Source organism: Tasmannia lanceolata, unplaced genomic scaffold (assembly GCF_043159265.1).
Source record: "Tasmannia lanceolata isolate RefF3 unplaced genomic scaffold, GAP_Taslan_0.1 ptg000002l, whole genome shotgun sequence".
NCBI classification, from domain to species: Eukaryota; Viridiplantae; Streptophyta; class Magnoliopsida; order Canellales; family Winteraceae; genus Tasmannia; species Tasmannia lanceolata.
The window spans coordinates 40,640,904-40,664,355 of record NW_027518679.1 but is presented as its reverse complement, the minus strand read 5'-3'; the positions used below and the strand labels follow the sequence as shown (position 1 = coordinate 40,664,355).

The 23,452-nt window shown below is 41.4% G+C and overlaps 2 protein-coding genes across 8 annotated transcripts in view; both read right to left on the bottom strand.

Annotated features, from left to right (window-relative positions):
• LOC143872534 (transcription factor-like protein DPB) overlaps nt 1-10,056 on the bottom strand; it is a 26,974-nt gene extending 16,918 nt beyond the window's left edge. For 6 of the 7 annotated variants that reach the window (XM_077376745.1, XM_077376744.1, XM_077376747.1 and 3 more), the window contains exon 1: nt 7,250-7,384. The gene's annotated coding sequence lies outside the window, so the exon portion shown is untranslated. Of the gene's footprint in view, nt 1-7,249; nt 7,385-9,921 lie in introns of those variants that run through there. The other variant, XM_077376746.1, reaches the window with a different exon arrangement.
• LOC143872502 (beta-glucuronosyltransferase GlcAT14C-like) lies at nt 9,868-23,452 on the bottom strand. Its single transcript, XM_077376742.1, has 4 exons — nt 22,720-23,452; nt 19,395-19,470; nt 19,159-19,274; nt 9,868-10,445 (listed from the first exon to the last, which is right to left on the bottom strand). Exons 1-4 carry the CDS (start codon nt 23,237-23,239, stop codon nt 9,931-9,933), a joined length of 1,227 nt encoding a protein of 408 aa, XP_077232857.1. The 5' UTR covers nt 23,240-23,452; the 3' UTR covers nt 9,868-9,930.

Here is a 23,452-nt window from a genome sequence, read left to right as displayed (position 1 = left end):
CCACGATCAAAATGCTATTCTTTGACATATGTAAAAATAAAAGATAGTGTGGAATGAGTTTTTACACTGTTGAATAATGTATTAGGTTAGTTTAGACATTACTTGTATTAGTTACGGGTATTGTAGTCATTGTATGTTGTTGCCCTAGTTTGGGCCTATATATACATCATATTCATGAGGAGCTCACTAGTGGAGACTCTCCATCCTTCACTCCTCTTCTTCTTCCTCTCTTCTAACCCTAATCTCATTTCTAACATGGTATCAGAGCCAATGGGCTGATCCTTCAAGAAGGAAATAAGAAGAGTCTATCTCCCTCCACGCCGTTCATCTCTTTCTCTCTTATCTCTCTCGTATCTCGTTTTCCTCTATTTATCTCCCTATAGTTTCTCCTCAAATCTTCCCTCAATTCTTCTCCTCGCTCGTGTCCTTCCCTCCTCCTCCTCCTCCTCCTCCTCCTCCTCTCACTGCCTCTCTTCCCTTTCCCCTAACCCCTCCATTCCCTGCTACAGTAAGCCACTACAGTAACTGCTACAGTAAATCGCTACAGTAACCTGCTACAATACCCACATTAAAAAAAAAACCATCTCTATAGTCTATACCCTAGAAATCTCACTCTTTCTCTTTCATTTCGTCAAACCCATTTCGTTTTTAACCCATTTTCCCTCTATTGTATATCTCAAAACAAAACAAACATCATGTTTGTATTACTTGTGTAAACCCATTTTGGGTTCTCCTCCACTCCAAAGCTCTCTTTATTTTCTCTTCTCTATAGCTTTTTTTTTTTGGCCTATGGCCTTTATCTTTCTCATCTCATCTTCAAGGTACACCCCAATTGTTTGATGAAATGTCTCAAAGGGATTTTGTGTCTTGAAAGTGTTCTTTTTGTTTCAAGTTGAAGGCCTTTGGCCTCAACTTGAGGGGGAGTGTTGTCTTGTATTGTTTCTTGTTGTTCTCTTGTGCTTGTCTTGTTGTCGTCTTCTTATCATCTCTTTCTTTCTATTACCTTCTATGTCTTTTATGTAGTTTTTCAAGGCGCGCACCAAGTATTTGATAAAATGTCTAAGAAAGGTGTGGTGCCTTGTTTGTCATCTTTCCTTTGTCTTCTTCTCTACGGCGCACACCAAGTGTTTGATCAAATGTCCGAAAGCGGTGTAGTGCCTTATTTGTCTTCTTTTCGTTGCAAGTTGAAGGTATTTGACCTTCAACTTGAGGGGGAGTGTTTTCATTTAGTTCTTTGTGTCTTTTCTTAGGAGTGTTGTCCACTTTGTTGTCTTTTCTTGAGGGGGAGTATTGTTAGTGTTGTCTTTGTCTTCTTGAGAGAGTGTTGTCTTGTTTTCATGTCTTGTTTTTCATGTCTCTTCGTGTTGTTCGGTTTTTTGCCTTATCCCTTCATGTTATCTTCTTCCTCCTTTTTCGGGCGATGGCTTCCATATCCATCGTTGGTCGGCTCTCTTACAGGCGACTGTCTCCGTCGACTTCTCCTTTCCGGGCGACGGTTTCCCCATCGTTGGTATGCTCTTTTCATGCGACGATGTTCATGCCGTCGACCTTGTCTCCAGGCGATGATGTCCCCATCGTTGGTTGGTTATCTTCCTCTTCTTATCTTCAGGCGACAATGTTCATGCCGTCAACGTTGTCACCAGACGATGGTTTCCCCATCGCTGTTGGTTATCCTCTATCTTCTTATCTTTTCAGGTAACGATGTTCATGCCGTCGACCTAGTCTCCAGATGATGGTTTACCCATCGTTGGTTGGTTATCCTCTTTCTCTCTATCCCTTCTCTTCAGGCAACAGTTTCTCCGTCGACCTTGTCTTCGATGGTTTCCCCATCAGTTGCTATCCTCTTCACTTGGCGTTGTGCTGCTTCGCCAATGTTCGTTGTGCGCACCTTTGGTGTGCCTCTTTTGCTTGCTGAATTGTAGCTGTTCTTGCCATGGCACCTCCATTACCATCAATATGCGGATATGTTCATCGTGCTCTCATTCAGGGAGAGGCCCTATTTGATCGCTCTCGTTGTTGTGCTACTTCAGGAGAGCTACTCTTTTGATGAACATTGATCTCGATGCTGTTCATGGTGGCCTTTGTTTTTTTGTGTATGTTTTTCATTATATATGTACCACACCAGCTTGAAGATGAGTGTTATACCAAGCTGGATGTGCTTGAGCTTCTTGTACTTTTTTAGTTGTTGACGTAGTTCTTTGTAGCAAACTGGAGCTTCATAGTATATACCAAGGTTGCCAAGGCGGGAATCGAAAGCGGGATTCGATTCGGGATTCGAAAGCGGGAATCGAAGGCTCCTGGGATGGTGGGAAGCGGCAATCGTGGGTTTGCCAGAGAGTCAATGGGGATTTGTCGGGGATTCGCCGGGGAATTGCTGAGAGTCGCTGGGGAGTTGGGATTCAATGGGGATTCGCAGGGAATCGCCTGGGAATCGGGGTTCCTATAAAGTGGGAATCGGGGTTTTCATAAATTGGGAATCGGGGATTCGAATCGAATCACGGTTCAAATTCGCGATTCGGGGATTCGCGAATCCCCAACTCCAGGTACGAATCCTGCTTCTCTGGTATATACACTCCAGCTTGAGGGGGAGTGTTGAATAATGTATTAGGTTAGTTTAGACATTACTTGTATTAGTTAGGGGTATTGTAGTCATTGTATGTTGTTGCCCTAGTTTGGGCCTATATATACATCATATTCATGAGGAGCTCCCTAGTTGAGACTCTCCATCCTTCACTCCTCTTCTTCTTCCTCTCTTCTAACCCTAATCTCATTTCTAACATACACTCAATACGTAATTCAAGGATTCTAAGCAAGATCGGATCAAGTACCTCGCGGATAAATCACAACCACCAAAAATGAGAGAAATACAACTTGTTACATAGAGAATATGCGATGTACCGAGGTATAATCATAAAAGAGATACAAAAGATAACTAATCAACAACCAACAAATTTTTCCAAGGTATAAAACATGAAACAATCTTTATTCTTCTAGATATAGCTAGGTATCAATGGGAACTCTCCTCAAAAGCAAAGCACTTCCACTCGGAAGGCCAAAAGGTGTCAATGGGAACTCTCCCAACATGCACTTCCACTTGGAAGGCTGAAAGATATCAATGGGAACTCTCCCAACATCCACTTCTACTTGGAAGGCTCAAAGATCAAGGGAACTCTCCCACAAGCAATGCACTTCCACTCGTAAGGCTCAAGATATCAACCTAGCTATACTAGTCAACATCAAACAATTCATGCGAATTTAACAATAACAGCCCTTTCTCATTTTTTTCTCCAATCAAACAAGATCAAGGGAACTCTCCTACATCCTATTTCTCATTTTGTCTCCTATGATAATATTTCTCCTTCCTATCAGACCTTTCTCTCTGGTTTGTCTTCTGTTGTTGTGCCTAAATATGGTGTAGAAGAATAAGCTCGCCCCGGTTGGTGTGCCTCCATGGTGCTGAGATGGATGCTCTTCATTCGAATCACACTTGGCAGTTGGTTCTACTTCTGTCCGGTGCTCAAACTGTTGGTTGTCGATGGGTGTTCTCAATAAATACTTGCCAGATGGTACAGTTGGGCGTTTAAAAGCACAGTTGGTTGAGAAGGGCTACACTTAGACATTTGGTGTAGATTATACTGAGACATTCTCTCTGGTTGAGAAAAATCCATCGATCTAGGTTCTTATCTCATTAGCTATGAATTAGGGTTGACCACTGTATCAGTTGGATGTGAAGAATGTATCTCTGCATGGTGACCTGACTAAGGAAGTCTGTATGGAACAACATCCTGTGTATGTTGCTCAGAGGGAGATGGGCTCATTATGCCGTTTTCGTAAGGCTCTTTATGGACTGGAGCAGTCTCCACAAGCGTGGTCTGTGAGATTTAGTGAGGTTGTTCTGCACATTGGTATGAAGCAATGTATTGTTTTGGTTCTCACTCCGATGCCTAATATATTTCTTAATAGTTTACGTGGACCGATATTGTTATTACTAGAAATGAAAGGACATGCATACAAAAGCTGAAAGAATTTCTTCCGACAGAATTCAGCACCAAGGATCTATGTCGTCTCAGGGTATTTTCTGAGAGTTGAGGTGGCGTATTTTCGTGATGGTCTTTCCTTGTCTTAGAGGAAGTATGTACTGGATATATTAAACGAGACATGATCCTTGGGAATGAAACCTATTGAGGTACCCATGAACCCTAATGTAAAGCTCTATCCAGATCAAGAAGAGTCGTCAGAAGATTCATGCATGTATACAGGAGATTGGTTGGCAAATTGATCTAGTTGACTGTGACTTATCCTGAGCATACCTCCCATTGGGGAGCAATTCTTCAAATATTTAAGTGCATTAAGAGCGCTCCTTGGAAATGCATGTTCTTCGGAAACATAATTATGTGAAGTCGGAAGGATTCACTTATGCAGATTGGACAGGATCTTCAGTACATAAGAGGTCAACTACAAGATATTGTACCTTTGTTGGAGGAAATTTGGTATAGTGATGGGGTAAGAAATAAGATGTAGTGGCTAGATCTAGTGCAAAGGTAGAGTATCAAGCTATTGCTCACACTTGTGGGGAGTTGACTTGGTTGAAGTCCCTTTTGGATTGGTATTCCTTCCTCGTCTGCAACATCCTTGTATTATGATAATAGAGCAGCTATTCATATCACCTCAAATCCAATCTTTCAAGAGGACTGAGCATATTGAAGTGGATTGTCATTTCATTCGTGAGAAGCTCCAAAAAGGGGAAATATGCACTATGTTTACTCGATCTGGAGATCAATTGGCTGATATGTTTTACGAAACTACTAGGAAAGTCTAAGTTGAGTAATATTTGTAACAAGCTGGGGTTGTCTGACATATATATTCCAACTTGAGGGAGAGTGTTAGAAGGGTCAAGTAATTTTGTGCCCGTCCAAGCGTATTTTAGTTTTTCTTATTGTACAACCCTGGTAATATATATATATATATATATATATATATATATATATATATATATATATAGTAAAAGGGTTTCTGCGCTCGAGTGCAAAAAATAGGCGTGGGCCCACATTGTTGGGTGGATCCAAAGCATTCATTTGGAAAGCCCTTTCATGGATAAGGTGTCCACCAAAAATCAGCTCCATTGGATCATCTTAGGTTGTCCATTTGTGGGGTGAAAAAATGAACAGATTAGTGGACAAATAGTATCTGTACATTTTCAACCTCACAAATGGACACCCTATGATGATCCAATGAAGCTGATTTTTGGTACACACCCCATCCATAATGGGGCCTTTCAAATGAATGCTTAGGATCACGCCAACAATGTGGCCCCACCCTTGTTTCCTGCACTCGAGCAAAGATAAGCTATCTGCGCTCGAGTGCAGGAACCGTTTTCTCATATATATATATATATATAGAGAGAGAGAGAGAGAGTGAGAGATGAATATGTTCGTGCGCTTGAGCGCACCAAAAAAATGGTGCGCTCAAGTCATTATAACGCCTCCCATTGGTTCCTGTATGTGGGACCCAAACATTTAAACCAATGGGAGGCGTTATAACGACTTGAGCGCACCATTTTTTTGGTTCGCTCAAGCACACGAACACTTTTCTTATATATATATATATATATATATATATATATATATATATATATATATATATATGAGAAAACGGTTCCTACACATATGTGTAGATAAGTTATCTACACACTGGCTTAAAATACAGTGGGGGCCACATTATTTGGGTGATCAAAACCATTCATTTTTAAGGCCCTCACATAGATAGGGTGTCCATAAAAAATCAGATCCATAGGATCATCAATACCATTTGAACTGTGGAGGCAAAAAATGGACTAATTTGTGAAGGTTTAAAGACATCCATTTTGCCTCCACAAATCGTAGGGTTGGGATGATCCTATGGATCTAATTTTTTGTAGACACCCTATCTATGTGAGGGCCTTTAAAATGGATGGCTTGGATCACCCAAACAATGTGGGCCTCCACTGTATTTTAAGCTAGTGTGTAGAGAACTCTCTACACATATGTGTAGGAACCGTTTTCTCTCTCTCTCTCTCTCTCTCTCTCTCTCTCTCTCTCTCTCTCTCTCTCTCTCTCTATATATATATATATATATATATATATATATATATATATATATATATATATATATATCTCTCTCTCTATATATATATATATATATATATATATATATATAAGAACTCTCTACACATATGTGTAGGAACCGTTTTCTCTCTCTCTCTCTCTCTCTCTCTCTCTATATGTGTATATATATATATATATATATATATATATATATATATATATATATATATATTCTGCGAGAGGTCTGATTTTGCCATCCTACACTCATGGATCAACAAGATCAACCACAATGTGCAACAAAATGTCAAGAAACGATGCAAAGAAACACAACCACACAAGATTTATGTCGTTCAGCAGTGTGCCTACATCCATGGGATAAGAGCTTCACTATTTTGATTTTAGGGTTACAAAACGCTCGGCCAAGAAAACCCATAGAAAAAACCTGCTCTTGAAACCCTACTATTGCTCATATATTAATGCCGCTGCATAGAGAAAATGACCGAAATACCCTTTGGTGTAAAACCCCATAGAGCTGACCGCACAACTCAACCCACATGTGCTACATTCACATTAGTCCATCAGCGTCCTGCATAATGCCAGAATACAAGACATCTGCACAACAGACTCATTGATCTCTATCGATTAAACCATGGAACTAAACATGTGTATTTTGGGTGTTCTTTAAAGAAGACCATAGTACACTTTCTCTAATTGGTACAAAGAACCAAATTTTGAGATCAATGTGAATCTGGCTTGGTTTAGGTCCTACTCATACTGTTGGCTAAATCCTATTTAACATTAAAGGCTCCAAATATTCAGATTTTCCATCAACCTCAACTCACTTAGCCTCAAAGAATCCATACAAAGAAACCCTAATTATAAATCCTAATCAACCCTTTCTTTCCCTATCAATGTAACCCTCTGGTTTTACTCCAAATAAGCTTCAGAATTTAAGTCCTACAAAACCCTAAAAAAAACCTAAACTCAGTGCTACGAGATGAATTCTAGTTTTTGATAATACAACAATTTGAGTCTTTAAGAAAGATCAAAACTATGAAGAAATAGATCGACCAAAAATCAATGAATTCTCAAAAAAAAAAAAAAAAAAAAAAAAAAAAAAAATCAGAAAAAAAAAATCAGAAAATAAAAAAAGATAGAGATCTTACTGAAATCGCAGTCCAATGTCTATAGAGAAAGCGGAAACGCAAAAGAGAGATTGAGATTTCTTCGTGAGTCTCTCTGAAAATTAAAAATAAATAAAAAGGAGCGACTGAAAAAGAGAAACCAAAAGGATTCCAAACTTCCCGCCCCGTTTTTGTGTGAAGTTAGGAAACGCTTCAAATTAAAATATTTACTGTTTAATGCAATTGACAAAAATAGCCCTACATTTAGATTTATTGCATTTATTTCCTCTGCGTTTCAGCGTTTTAATAAATTTTCCCAAAAAGGGAGATCATTTTTTGGTTCTTGGGATTTTTGTGGAACAAAAAACTTCCTCGGAGATTTGTGGGAAAAAAAAACTCCCTAGAAGTATCCTGGTAAACTAAAAAACCCATGTTTGGTTGACCGGATGTTTGGTTGCTTGAACTGTTGGGAAGAAAAAAAAAAAAAGCTTCTGCAAGCTTATGTTTGGTTCCTGGGGTTATTTTGGTTCGTGCGAGTATTTTTTTTTTCCTTACTGGGGTTTCGTGCTGGGTTATTTTGGTTCCTGGAATTATTTTGGGCCCAGCAACCAAACGTGGGTTTCTTGCGGAAATTCTACAAAAGTCCCAAGAACCAAAAAATTTCCGGTAACCAAACGGAGTTAAAGTTTGATTAGGGCCCATCATGCACTACAAGGGCAGCCGCTCCCGCCATGGCGTGGTCTGGGGAGGGCAATATGTAAATGGAGGATTTTATTTTACCCATTGATCCTTGGATCGCCTAAAAAATCCTCCAACCCATTCAATTTTTGGGTCTCTCATAGGATGAAATAATGCAATCCAAATCGTTAATCATGTAGGACATCATGAGGCAACCCAAATGGTACGGGCAAAAGAAGAACAAAAATCAACAGATTAGCTTTTCTTATTCGAGCCCTGTTTTCTTATGGGTCAAAGGACCTAGGATCATCACACTCAAAATGAGGGACTAGCTATATGGTCAACATCTTGTCATTTGTAGGGCGGTCGACGGGTCCAAAATATTTGAGAATCCACAAGCTAGTCTAGTCAGATCCAAAATTTACCTTAGGCGTGGATCTCAATCAAGCTAATTATTTAATTGAGATCCCAATTTGCTAGGGACCATTGCAGAAGGCATTGTGCGGAACCCGCTGTTGCACTTGTGTGCAGCCTCCTCAGATGAGTTGAATGGAGACAAAATCTGAGCCTGTGTGGCTGCACTCACATGGTGCGACAGCGGTTCCTCGAAATGCCTTCTGCAAGGGTCCCTAGCAGATCCCTATCTAATGATATTCTTTTGGTAAACCTGTGATTGGGTCAACTATGATGATGATTATTATTTTCTATGATCAGGTGCCCGGATCCCACAAGTGAATAGAAAGTTAGATCTACAGTGGATCTCACTGAATCACCTCATCTACCCTCCTCAGGAGAAGTTTGGTTTCAAACTCCAGTTCGAACAGGAGGAGCTCCTTATCTCCGTGGAGGAGGAAAATTCAGACTATTCGGAGGTGCTGGAGAGTTTATGTTTCTATGTGATCACAGCATAAAAAAGAAACTCTGGATTTTCCACGGAACTCGCCTCGAAATATTTGATCTTAGGTGCATTTCCCTCTAGAATCTTATTGTTCGGGTACGACCGGACAACTACCGATATTATAGATATATAGATATAGATATATACTTGTAGAGACAGTCACTCTTAGGGGAGAGGGGGGGAGCTTAGCTGAGTTGGATTTTAAATCCCTTGGGGACTTCCCGGACTGTGGGTCACACTAGAGAAGTCCAATGGATTGTGGGTCGCTCTTGGGAATATCTCCCTCATTTTTCTGTTTTTCTTCTTTGCGTTTTCTTCTTCTTTTGATTTGCATTTTTCTCCATTTTTTGGTCTTCAAAATCATGATCTTCTGGGTCTCTTTTTTTATGATTTAAATAAAAGATTACTTTTCTTCTTCTTCTTTCTTGAAGTAGAGTGGCTGAAGTCTTCACAAAGGAGCTTTTAGTCATATTTAAACAAAACAAAAATAGAAGAAAGATATAAAAAAATCTTAAAAGAACAGAGAAAATAAGAAGAAAAAAGGGAAACAATTGGGGAAAAAGAAAATCCTAAAAAAAGAGAAAGTGTGTGTGGTGCTTGATAGGTAATATTTTCTTTCTTTTGGTTTAATAGTTAACTAAAAAGTTCCCTCCTTGATGTTTGATCCAGCAGTAGCAAACTTTTTAAGGGTGGTACCGCCGACACCGATCTACATGCGCATTCGCCATATAAAATCTCTTATATCTATATGGCTTCCAAAGTTGCCTTAATGCCCCATTTTCAATTAGGATTAATAAAATAGGGAAATGATATTGCCACCCTTTTTCCAATATTTCTACCCTTTTTTTGTCTTTTCCTGAAAAATCAAACAAAAAGGATCCAAATGCAATCATTTTTGGGAAAAGAAAAGGAAAAGGGGATGGAAATGATAAAAGAGATGTGAAAAATACCATTTCCCTAATCTTATTTGCAAATAAAGACTCATTTTGGTAGTATCCAAAAAGGTCCTTAAATAGCATAGGAGCTTGTCCATGACACCCCATGTTTTTTTCACTATATTCAATAAATAGATGATCGGGCAAAATCACGAATACTGAACTTTCAATTTAAGAAAAATAAAAGATTAGATGAAATATACCTCATTGAGCTATTTACATTGTGAAGACCTGAAATTTTCAGGATCAAGAAGCTTCAACAGCAATGTTTCCAGCCTCTTTGAGCTTACAGTGGGTTTAATGATCTCTGGATTTCCATAAATCGCGCAAGGATCTCTACCAAACATAGAATTCCCCATGCACCACCCCCCTGGCGTAAAGCGGCCATTAGATCTTCTCAACAGTTCTTGATCGATTCTGTCTAGGACGGGATCGTCCTTAACAAACTTACGAGCAAACGGTGCCCCACTTTCAACCATCCCATCAAAATGTTTTGATCTCAAGGTAATGGGGTGTTGCCGAGGCGGGTTATCCCACATTATGTAGTGAAGATCATGGTTGATAGTAGTGTTTTGGTAGTCCTTGGAATTGCATAAGACAGTGTGGAAGTAGCCTTCTGGGGATGACAAGAAGTTGGTGTAGTACATGAGTAGAATGCGAGGGAGGTTATCCCAGCCTAAAATGCAGAACTCCAGGAAAGCTCGTGTTAGCACCACCCATGCCGATCCTACCAACATAAACACGAACTTAAGTGAAAAAATTGCAATGAATTAAGATTCAGAGAGGGTAATCATCAGTTTAGAGAGGGTAATTAGGTCACTGATCACCCTGCTAACTATGCTTGTAAGTGTAAAAATAATAATTTATTTCGGAAGTGGAAAAATCTTCCAACTTTGGCTGAAGGCCATAAGATGTGGTTTCTTGGGTATCCCTAACATTCAAAGCAGGTAAGGTTCTTGATTTGGGTTGTAGAGAGGTCTTTGTTTCTCCTTGTGTTTTGGGTTTTGAGGCAAGGTGGTATGTACCCCCCCTGTACTTCTTTTACCATATTAATACAACTTAAGGTGTCAGTTCGGGTGGTTCCTAGAAAAAATCCCGTAAAAAAATGTAATGAATTAAGATCAAGACTGAAAAGAAAAATGGTGTTAAGAACCTAAAAAATTTCTTCTTCATATTTAAACAGAATGGGAACATGGTAGACAATTCGATGAAGGAAATGGGTACAGAGAAAGACTGTTAAATTGAAGTTCAAAGGAGGATTGATTTGAGTTAGTCAAAAGAACTTAATGATTAAACTTTTTCTTAAGCATCCGTTTGGATGGACGAAAAAGTGAGAAAGTAAAGGTACATGTTTTCCATTTCCTAGCTTTATTTGGTTGCAATTTACTATCACATGACTGTCGTTGGGTGTAAATTTTTTTTTTTTGAATGGCAGCAGAATATATTATATGAAGACTGAGGAAGTCCCCCTTCCAGAAACAGAAAAACATAACACTCCCACGGAACTGAAACTGCCCCGGGAGATACAATTAAGGAGGGAGAAAATCATAAAGTTCTAAATCTTGCTTCGATACTCCATCTTTTGCCAACTTATCAGCCACTTCGTTAGCAGATCTTCTCACATGCTGGAAAGATACCTGAAGCCCTTGTAAGATATCTTTAATCTCGTCAAAGAATTTAAGAAATCGCTACGGGGAACTCCGAGGGCCCCTAAGCCAGCTGATAACATTCTGCGAGTCACCCTCCACAATACAGCTTTCTGATCGGCCCCTAGCCAATCCCAGAATACCTTGATGCGCTGCCCTTACCTCCGCTTCATTCGAATCTTCTATACCGATTGGACCAGAAAAAGCCTTAAGTACCCCACCATTACTATCTCTTAATACTCCACCAATCCCTGCAGGGCCAGGGTTGCCCAAACTTGATCCATCGAAATTTAATTTGACTATCCCTTCATGAGGAGGGCACCATTGCTGATTGGATACATTCATAATTTCCTGGCTATTGCAAACCACACCCCACCCTTCCCACAAATCAAAGGCCGAAACGAATCGGAATAACGGAAGTGCTCGAGCCCAAGAGATAGTAAGAGCAATGATCTTAATAAATAGAAAGTAAGGGGATTTGGCTTTCCCTTCAAATACTCGAGAGTTCCTTTCAGTCCAGATAACCCATAAAAAAGCCATCAAAGAGAGCCACCACAACCGCTTGCCTTTTCTGCCCCAAGGTGTGCATGTCCAGCCGGCGAACAAGTCTTGAAGAGAGGAGGGAAACACCCATTTGATGCCAAACCTTGCTAAAATCCTCCCCCAAACCTCCCTAGCTACTCGACGGTGGATGAAAATATGGTCTACCGACTCCCCTGATTCAATACACATAGTACAGTGATCAATAATCAGCATATTCCTCTTTCTCAGAAAGTCCACTGTTTGTATTCTATTTCTTAACGCTGACCATCCAAAGAAACATACTCTAGGGGGAGCCTTTGATTTCCACACCTTTGCTAGCAGGGCATTTACCTCAAAAGGCAACAGACTATTATAGAAAGACTTGACCGAAAAACCGCCTGAAGAAGTTAATACCCACAACCTTCTGTCTTCCCCTGAAAAACTGATATAAACCTGATCAAGGATCTGAAGTAGATTGGTCACCGAGGGCAATTCGCGATTAAAGAAGTTTCGACGAAAAAGAGGGAGCCATATAACTTTACCTGCAATACGCTCGTAGCAATCTTTCACAAAAACAGACTTATCAGCTGCAACTAGAAAAAGGGCCGGAAATAAAACTTTTAGCGGGACACTCGAACACCACCTCATGGACCAGAAAGAGATCCGGACGCCGGAGTAGACTCTATAACTAATTCCTCGATCAAAGAGAGGAGTTAGGCATAGGATATCCCTCCAAATTGTTACCCCAGGTTTGTTAAAGTTATTCAGAGTAGCCCAGTCACCTGAATCAACACCATATTTTCCTGATATTACTTTAGTCCATAATCGTGATTTTTCTTCACCAAACCTCCATAGCCATTTTCCCATCAGTGCTTGGTTTACCTGCTTGATCCTTCTAATGCCGAGACCTCCTCCTTGTATTGGCATGCAAACCATTTCCCAACTCACTAGCGCCATAACCCGCTTCTTCTCTGATCCCCCCCACAAAAATCTTCTCTGAATCTGTTCAATATGCTTTACAACAGACACAGGGCATTTGAATAATGATAACTGGTAGATGGGTATATTGGCCAAGGCAGCTTTAAGCAAGGTTAATCTGCCTCCTTTAGATACTAAGTTCCTCTTCCATGTATCAAGCCGTCGCTCGATTCGGTCCACAATGGGATCCCATGCACTTTTTCGAGGTCGCCCTATTCCCAGGGGCAATCCCAGATAAGATGCCGGCAGACTCTCCAACGAACATCCCATAATATTGGCTATAGTAGAAGCTCCTTCCTCGCTTACATTCACAGCGTAAAGTCTGGATTTTGAGAAATTAGATCGAAGCCCTGTTACTAATTCATAACACCTGAGAATGGCCTTAAGATTGAGGATCTTTGAGGCCTGGGGAGAGCTAAAGAGTAGGGTGTCATCCGCAAATTGCAAGTGTGAGACTTGAAACCCGGATTCGCTACATTTGACCCCGGAAATCAGACCCTCCGCTCGACCTTTCATCAACAGCACGCTGAGGGCTTCCGCAACAATAACAAATAGAAAGAGAGATAGAGGATCCCCTTGACGCAAGCCTCGAGACGACTTGAAGAACCCTTGTGCCGAGCCATTAATCAGAATAGAAAAGTATGCTGAAGATAAGCAGCTACGGATCCACCCGCGCCACTTCCCTCCGAAACCCATTCTGTGTAGAAGGTAGTCCAGACATTGCCAATCCACTCTGTCATTCGCTTTTTCCATGTCCAGCTTACAAATAATACCTTGCTCCCCTGACTTAGCCATCCAATCCACCATTTCATTTGCCACCAGCGAGCAATCTAAGATTTGTCTCTGGCCAACAAAAGCACACTGATTCTCTGAAATGATATATGGAAGTACCCTCTTGAGCCGTTCCGCCAATACTTTGGACAAGATCTTATATAGACAACCTACTAAGCTAATAGGCCGAAAATCGGATATTTTCACTGCTCCTTTAACTTTGGGAATGAGAGCAATAAAGGTGGCTCCTGTTCCTCGATCCAACTCCAACCCAGCATGAAATGCTCGAAAAAAGGCCATTATATCTCCCTTTACATTCTGCCAAACATCCTGAAAAAATGCAAGGCAGAAACCGTCCGGCCCCGGAGCTTTGTCACGATTCATAGAGAATACCCCTTTCTTCACCTCTTCTTCCAAGAATGGGTCTTCCAGCCCCGAGAGGCTAATATCATCGAGTGAATTAAAGGTCACCTCATCCAGTCTAGGCCGAATAATATCTTCCGCTGTATATAACTTCCGGTAGTAGTCAAGAATTTCCATGGTAATCACCATTTTGCTACCAGATAGGGAGCCCTGCACCTCCAAAACCTCGATCCTATTATTCCGACGCCGTGCACTGGCCATGTTATGAAAGTAAGCCGTATTTTTATCTCCTTGCTTTAACCAACTAACTCGGGACTTCTGCCGCCATGCTATTTCTTCCTGAATGAGGCAGCCTTTATGTTCCTCCTTTATTTTTCCCAGTTCATTCAAATCTTCCTCTGTGGCTGACCGTTCCTCATCGGCCAAAGATAATTCCCGAATCCTTTTTTGTAGCCATACTTGACGCTCGCGGAGAGCCTCTTGTATGAGCGCATTCCACTCTTTGAGCTTTTTTTTTACAAAACGAAGTTTCGCCCCTATGATCCAATCAGCGCACCTTCCACGTTATGAGATTCCCACCAGCTCCCCAGCCGCTCCACCATCTTAGGAATTTCTAACCATGCTATCTCGAATCTGAAAAGCGAGGGACCCCATGAATCCAATCTTGGATCCAACAATAGCGGGCAATGATCAGACACAGAATGTACAATCGCCTTCTGACACACTTCCGGGAACATGGAAAGCCATCCAGGGCAGAACAAAAAGCGATCTAACCTACTCTTCCTGGAGTTTCTGGACCAAGAAAATTGAGCCCCCATTAGCGGAATATCAATGAGTTCAGTCTCAGCAATGAAATCTGAAAACGCAAGCATATTCTGGGAAGTTCTGCTACACCCTAATCTTTCTTCGATCCTCCTGATTTCATTGAAATCTCCCCCTAAGCACCACGGATTTCCCCATTTATTCCTAATCAAGGTAAGTTCTGCCCACAACTGGTGCTTCGCTGTCCTATGTGTAGGACCATAGATGCCTGAAAAAGTAATCACATCTTTGTTGCCCACCTGACCGAGAACTATTGAGACGGAATATTGACCTACCCAAGAATCGTGAATCTCCCATTTAGATTGATCCAACATAACTAAAATACCTCCTGCTGCTCCTTCAGCGGCCAAAGAGAGCCACTCCCAATTGGAATTGCCCCCTAGACTGTTAATCAGAGTATTGTTTGCCACCCCCATTTTTGTTTCTTGTATACGAACTATATTCGGCTTATTTCGTTTTACTATATCTTTAATCTGTGCCTTTTTCTCCAAAGACCCTAAACCATTTACATTCCAAGATAGAATCTTCATGGACAACCGGACAACCGTTGTGCACTTCCCCTAGGACAATTTCGACTGGTAGATCTCGAATTTCGAGCCACTTTCTTACTGGCGGGAGATTTGTCATAATTCACATCTGATTTCAGTTTGGTTAGCTCCCGCAGCATCTTCCTGACACCTTCAATACTTGAAGGATCTGAACAGGTCCTATGATCCATTTCACGAAGCTCAGCAACTCTGAAGATAGAACGCAATTGATCTTCCGGTCCGGAGTATGTTAAGCCCAATACTCTACTAGTGGAAATTATATGATTCACAAAAATCTCCAGAATTTCTGATTTGGGATCGACCCATGAGATAGGACTAATATTCTCCTCCACACTTAATATTAACGCCAAGCTATCTTTCACGGCATTTTCCTGAGAGCCCAAACCCCCTCCAATATACTCTGCCTCAACCGTCTCCTTCCTTCTACCAGAGTGAGAAAGAGCATCCATCATTCTGCCAGGACAGAAATCTATTAAGCCTTGCTCGGAACAATCCACCTGTACTTGGCTAAGGCAAAGTTCTTTACCAGAGACCGAAGCCCGTTGTGCCTCACCATAGTTTGGAATCGCGCAGGATATAGTATCTAGATCGGAGAATGCTGAACCGTAAGGATCCATCCCTCCCCCCTGTTGCGAAATATTACCCGCTTGGGTTTCTTCAATATTATGCGCGTCATAGGACACGCCAGCAAATGCCTCTGATAAATTGACCATTAGACGAGAGTTTCCATCCCCTATCCTCTCACCGATTAGAAGAAGACGGGATTTCGAAAGCTGCAAATGATCACCTAAATCCGATAGTTGAATAAGAGGTGAAAATGGGCTTTTGTCCTTTGCAGAAAAACCCACAATTTGGCCCGCAACCCTATTGAAAGAGGGAAAAGGAGAGAGCCCAGTATTATAGTTTTCTGACAGGCCCACCACCTTGTGCTGACTTGGAGGGGCCCACATCTTCTCAAGACATCGATCCGACAGATAGGAGGACTCCATTTGAATCAAAGGAGGATTGATTTGAGTTAGTCAAAAGAACTTAATGATTAAACTTTTTCTTAAGCATCTGTTTGGATGGACCAAAAAGTGAGAAAGTAAAGGTACACGTTTTCCATTTCCTAGCTTTATTTGGTTGCAATTTACTATCACATGACTGTCGTTGGGTGTAAATTTTGCAGCAAGCCATTTTGCACTGTTTGACTTTTCTCAGGAATCAAGAGAAAAGGGAAAGTAAAGAAATGGGAATCTATATTCCTTTTCTTGTACTATGTTACGTGCGTCCACATGGACCCTAAGTGACAATTTTCGATGAACTCTCTAATATGACAGGAGAAATCTTCTGATATAGGATAAATCCAAAATGTATATAACAAGGGAAACCTTCAAACCTTTGTCATAAAAAAAGGGAGACACCTTTAAACCAAACAAAAGAAACTAGCAGCATATTCAGAAGTAAAATTGGATTAGCATATTGCACATTCTTCGTCATTCTCTTAAAGAAGTCATCCCAACAAATGCCAAATCTATGACATGGCTATTTCTTGACCAGATTTATACATGGTTTCCATCTTCATCAACTAAATCAAGAACATAACAAATCCATAACATAGATGATCTCTTGGACCTGTTCTCCACTGACACAATGTTTAGCGACACCAATTTTCTGTTGCCCTAAGAGAACAAAACTTCTTGATCATCTCTATATATTCTTAGATGTTCTCATGCCAACTGCATGTTGAAGAGATTCCATCAGTAGTCAAGGCCTAAAGTTGGCATCGTTAACGGAGTACTCAAATATTAAGAGACTAATTGGCTATGATTTAGCCAACACTTAGAATTTATTGTCGACACACATGTCCTGCCATGTCCGACACGACACGCGTGTCCACCCGTGTCGACACTCCTCTGGACACTTTTAAATGTATTGCTATGAGTGTTAGAGTTAATGTGGGAGTGCGGACACGTATTTGTGTAATAATCAATAATTTTATGTGTAGGTAGATGTCACCATTTATAGATTTTTAGATGTTGCCATATCAGAAACTCATATCCATGTCGGAACTCAACACACGAATCCGTATCGACAAATTATGATTATATATACTTTCTATTTTAGCCGTGCCTCCGTTTCTAAATTTTGAGGGCTTGCCGTGTCCGACACTCCGTGTCAGTGTCGACACGCGACACTCGTGTCCGTGTCCACAAATCATAGCTAATTGGTCGGACACTCCGTGTCCGTGTCCACAAATCATAGCTAATTGGTCGGACACTCCGTGTCCGTGTCCACAAATCATAGCTAATTGGCCAATATATAGAAAGCAAAGTCCTGGCATACATTTACCAGGCAAGGGGACTACCAGCATGTGGCAACCTTGGATAAGTCAATGTGTCTACCTCATACAATTTTCTTTCAATAAAATCAGGTGAGAGATTCAGGATTCTATATACCCTAGATCAGAATACCTCCGGCAAAAATCACCTACGCATTACAACCAACCACATATCAACTGCTTATTTCTAACAAACTCTATCCCATATACCTCATTCTACCAATGCAGATTCTCAAAGGAATTGTCAGCCTCTAAACTGTTTTAGTCTCAGATTTAGGACAAAGACGCAGGGAAAGCCCATCCCTCCATCCTTTCTTTGTAATTATGTAATTCGTAGAATGTAGCACTCTTCAAGTCTGCATGCCACGATGTGATTTGTATTTCTAAGTCAAAGTGTATGCTTTTTTTTTTTGCTTATTCTTGAGATTTTACTTTAGTTCAAGTCTAAATTAATTGACAATTCTGAAATCTAAGGAGCTTATAGAGTTTTAAGTTTGAAGTCAACTAAATTTGTCTTAGCTCAAAGTGTCAAACTTGACTGACATTTTTAATGCAGTTGTTAGGCAACTTTTAGTACCTTTTACTCTTTATAGTTTTCAACCAGTTAAAAGCAATGACCAAAAAGCTTTATTGACTCAATCAAGTGATAGACCGATTCTCGAATTGACTCAGACTCTAGTATTCATTAGCCAGAGTCAAGTTTCAAGTGCTTGACTGATTCTCGAATTGAATCAAACTCAAGCATTCATCAGTCGGAATTTAGACTCAAATTTTCGACATTGGTTTAAAGTTTAAACTTGATTCCCTGCTAGACCACAGCTACGTAATTGGAAATGGGATTCAATTTCTAATAGAGGTGAAGAGTGACTTAGTTTCAGCTTTCCCTGAGAGGCATCCTTTTTAAGTTTTGGGCCTACAACAACAGAAAGGATGATCAGAGTGTTTGGGCTGGGGTCAGCATGTAAAGGTTACTCACAAATCGGGGCTTGGCATGGCTGCTGTTGTGCATTTGTGGGATGCCACATCCCCATTGGTGTAATACAGTTACTTCCATTTTTATAAAATTTGTTATCTTTAAAAAAAAAAAGAAGGTTTTGGGCCTTATGGCTTACTTACAGGCTTTATATACAAATACATTGTACATATCTAGGGGTTTCTACGTTATCCTTTCACTACATTTATATTATTTCTAGAATTTGACTGATCTATGATATAAATTAACTCATAGCTTCCCCAACCTCTTACTATGTTATGAGAAAATCCATTTTTGACAATGTTGTCATGAGTCATGACACATGCAATGCCATTTGAAGGTTCACTATTTCAAATTCTAACATTTTTAAAATTTGACGAAAATTCTAACATTTTTAAAATAGTTTATTGAAGCAATTGTAGCATCCAATTTAACATCCAGAATGTAAGAGGAATCAAAATGCAAACTAAAATAAAAACTAAGAGCCCAAACAATACCTACGAATAGTTTGAAAGAAGAAGGTAGACTCCTCTTTTCTTTAGCCCAAAATAAGCCTATCTGTTTTGAAACATATAGTCCTGGATCTATAATGATTGGCCTTGCTCTTTGATACCTGAAAGTACATAATGAAGAAAGGTTGAATAATTTTGTCATGTGCACAGGAGCAAAAAGAGACTCGCAACTATCAATATTAAATTTTTTGGAAACAAAAACATGAAATATGAGGGCTTACTCTTTCCACCCAATATTACTAGTGTGCTCAATAAAGTTCAGATCCTTCGGCAAATATGAGAAAACATGAAGAAGATCTGCAGTGTAAAAGAAAAAGAAAATGAGATCAGCACAATTAACCAACTCACACTTCACACGAAAAACACTTGTTTATACTTAGAAATTTTCTATCGAAGATTTGACGAAATACTCTATCGTACACCAGCATGTTGGTAATGCTATTTTTGGAAAAAATTTATAGTGAGAGAATGATAACAAGAAAGATATGACAAGAGACCGGTAGTTCGAGAAGGAACCCCCACTTCTGGACGGTCAGCCCAATCTCGGCATCTGAGGGGCCCAATGAGGAGGGGGTCTGGCAGGATAGTGAATAGTACTCTGCCTAATCTCATCTTAAGGGTATCGAAGCTCTGAAGCACTGAAATCTGGGATATTTGCTATGTAGAGCAGAAATGGCCCTACGTCTATTACACAAATGGTCCACCGTCACAATTTTGTCAAGACAAGCGGTCAAGCAGAAAGCACACACCCTAGGAGGTGCCAGAGATGACCAAGCCTAGTTGGCTGGTGAAAGAGCATATAAAGGGAGCATCTGCAAGATGGATCTAAAATGAGCAAACTCCATGTGTTCCAAATTCAAAATCTATGATCGTCTCCCAACAGACTAAAAAGCATGGTCTCCAACCAAGACAGCAATGCTGCCATTGAAACAATCTCCCCTGGATACAATCTTTAAAACTTCTAGCAGAGCATTTACTTCCGTCTCTTTTGAATTAGTGATTCTGATTGGTTCGGAGTAAGAGATGAGCATATCCTCAAATTCATTACTTAGAACACCTCCAATTCCAGTTGGATTAGCTATTGACCTACCATCAAAGTTAAACTTCTAGAAGACTAAATATTGTGTTGAGTAATAGAAGTATAATAGGAATTTCTTTAAGTTTCACTTAAGTCACTTAGGTGAATTACAATAGAAGTGGGTCGACTTGCAATCTCATGAGCTCTTACTCTCATGTGCAGGAGGAGGAGGGAGAAGAGGGGGGGGGGGGGGGGGGAAGGAGCGGTGTTTATTTTCGTGTGGTTTTTGCAGGGGGTTTTCTAAAGAGGGTGTTTTGTCAAGAGAATGGGTCATTAATTTAGGATTAAGGAATTCTATGCAATTCTTTGCTTCTCTACATATGTCAACATGTGGCAGCACCCGTGAAGACATGACAAAACCACTCGCTCAGTCACCATGCCGAGTGCCACTAGCCACTCCCTCCAACGGAGCGATGAGTCGACTTGCCGACTGGCAAGGGAGCTTCGGGGCGGAAGGCCTTCACCCAAGTAGCATCTCATGACTCTCGTCTATAGACGGGCGGAGAACCCCCCAAGCCCATCACGACTTCACTGATTGCTCATTTACTCCCATTAGCCTGGGAAATCGCACAATGCCCCATTGCGCCAATTCTGATGCAAACCGTACAAGATTCAAGTGCGTTCCAGCCTCCACCGTACGAGATCCCAACATCTTCAGCCGCCATTGGGGACAACGCCTCTCATCTGTCACATAACATCATCGATTTGTCGCTTTTAGCTCGTCGTACAGCGTCAATGTCGTCGCCCACGCCATCGATTATCACGGTGTCACGTCACCGTTACATTGCGCCCAGTAATACGGAAACTCCGCCTATAAAAGGGACCCTCCACTCCACGTATGGAGCTCTTTCTGGATTCTCACCATTAGGATCACAGCACAACACAAAAACCACATCCCCAGGTGCATGTATCCACTTGGCCCACCTAGCGGCCGCTTACTTCACGACCCGCTACTCTCTCCTTGTATTCAACTCCTATTTTGGTGCCTCCTTCTGACTTGAGTGCCGAAAGGTTCCCCCGGAGTTCCTACTCCGGTTGCTCTTTAACCTTTGTCTGTGAGCGTAAGTCACAGGTTGAGGCAACCTCCCTCGCTCAAGAGCAAGACATAGGGCGAGACCCAACGCGTAAGGACCATTCTCACACTCGGGCGGATTTGAACCGCATTATATTGGCAGACACAATGGGGCTCGACAACGTCCTTATGGTAAAATAGGGTTGACACCAACCAAGGAGGGTAGCACACTGGGGGGCTATGGGAAGCACCTAGTGGCTTCCCCCTTTTCTATTTTTGTTCGTGCTTCCTTCGTCAGCCTCACTACCCTCCTTAAACACCACGGCCTCTACCGCGCGACCGTGTGACAAAGGTAGTCAAACCAACCCAGATCCTCACCAAGCGCCAGACGAATGCAAGCCCGAAGATCATCTCCCGGCTAACGCTCGGACATATAAGCACTATCTCGACGTGCGCATCACATGGATCTGCACATAAAGAACCTTATCTGCATTGTCAATCGGATGGAGAAAACAGCGGAACCGACTCTCCCTGAGCATGACGCTCAAGCTCAGAACAAGTGTTACCACACGCCAACTACCCCGGAAGGAGAATCCTACGCCTCAATGTCTAGCCACACTTAGATCGAAGCTGATGACCGCTTTACTGTCAAGGTCATGGAGACACAGATCCCCAAGGACCTCACGTTGCCCCTCCTAGGGCCATATGACGGTTCCACCAACCCGAGGGAGCACATGGACACCTTCAAAACTAGGCAAAAGAGGCCAACATGTGCCGAACCTTCCCCATCACCTAAGAGGAGGAGGCGTATACCTTGTACACCTTCACTCCATCCTAGCTCCATCAGTTCCTTCGGCATTCCTTCGGCAACTGGGTGCATTGTTCGTCGATCATTTCATCGCCAACCAAGAGCATCAAGGGACTCCATCCTCCTTAAAGACCCTCAGACAGCAGAAGGGCTAGCCACTGAAAAGCTATGTTACCCGGTACAATGCCATTCTGGTGCCTTCGTCTGACTTGAGTGCCAAAGGGTTCCCCGGAGTTCCTACTCCGAGCGCTCCTTAACCTATTGTGTGTGAGCTATTGTGTGCGAGCGCAGGTCGCAGCTCGAGGCAACCTCCCTCCCCCAGGAGCCGAACATAGGGTGGGGCCTAGCACATCAAGGACCATTCGCACACTCAGTCAGATTTGAGCCGCATCAGATTGTAAGAGAAAAGACCATGAAAATTATCAATCTTAGTTGGACGTTTGGGTTTCCTCGAATTAACCTGTCTTCTTCTTCTATCCTACTTCGATTTATCTCTTTATTTTCATTCTATAGAGCAATGACTTATCATAAACTCAAAAAGTAACCTGTCTTCTTCTATTCTTCTTTAGTTTATCTCTTTACCTTTATTCTATAAAGCAATGTGTAATCATAAACTCAAAAAAAAAAAAAATGGTAATTAAAACTTACCATCCTGCGACATTAGAGGATAATCCGACGCACTAAGATTGATGAACCAATCCCACTCCTTACCCTGCCTCAACAAAATCGCGACCGCATGAAGTGTGCACGCAATCATCGTTGGCCCCTTATACGTGACCACATTCGCATTCCCCACAACCCTAACATTATCAAAATCCACAAAAACCCGCTCCGATTTCACGTACTTTGCGAGCTCAATCCGTTCCCATGGCAGAGCATCAAGATCTAGATGCAAAAGATAGTAATTCCATGGGTGATAGACGGCATGGAGAACTCGTTTCAGACGTTGTGTGTCTGATTTTGTACCGGAGATTAGGTAGGCGAATCGAGGTGGATTTGGGGGCTTGGTGTTGTGTTTTGGAGAAAAACCCAGTTGTGGTTTTTGAGAAAGAGGGGTTTGAGAGGGTTTTGAGGAGAGTTGGGATGTGAGGAGGAGGAGAATGAGTGAGATTATGGAGGTTCCGAGTAGTGGGATTAGGCATTTTGGGAAATTGCGGGAGTTTCTCATTGTGGGTTTTTGAAATTAGTTTAGGTTTTCGGGTTCGGGGATCTGGAAATTTAGAGGATGCCTAGAGAGAGAGAGTCTGGTACGAGTTCTGAGGTTGAAGAAGGGGTTGCTTTCACTTTCGGTGTGATTTGAATGTGATTGCAGGGAAATGAGTTTTGGAAAAATTGCCAATGGAGGATACCAAAATACAATAATTGTGAACGGGGTATACAC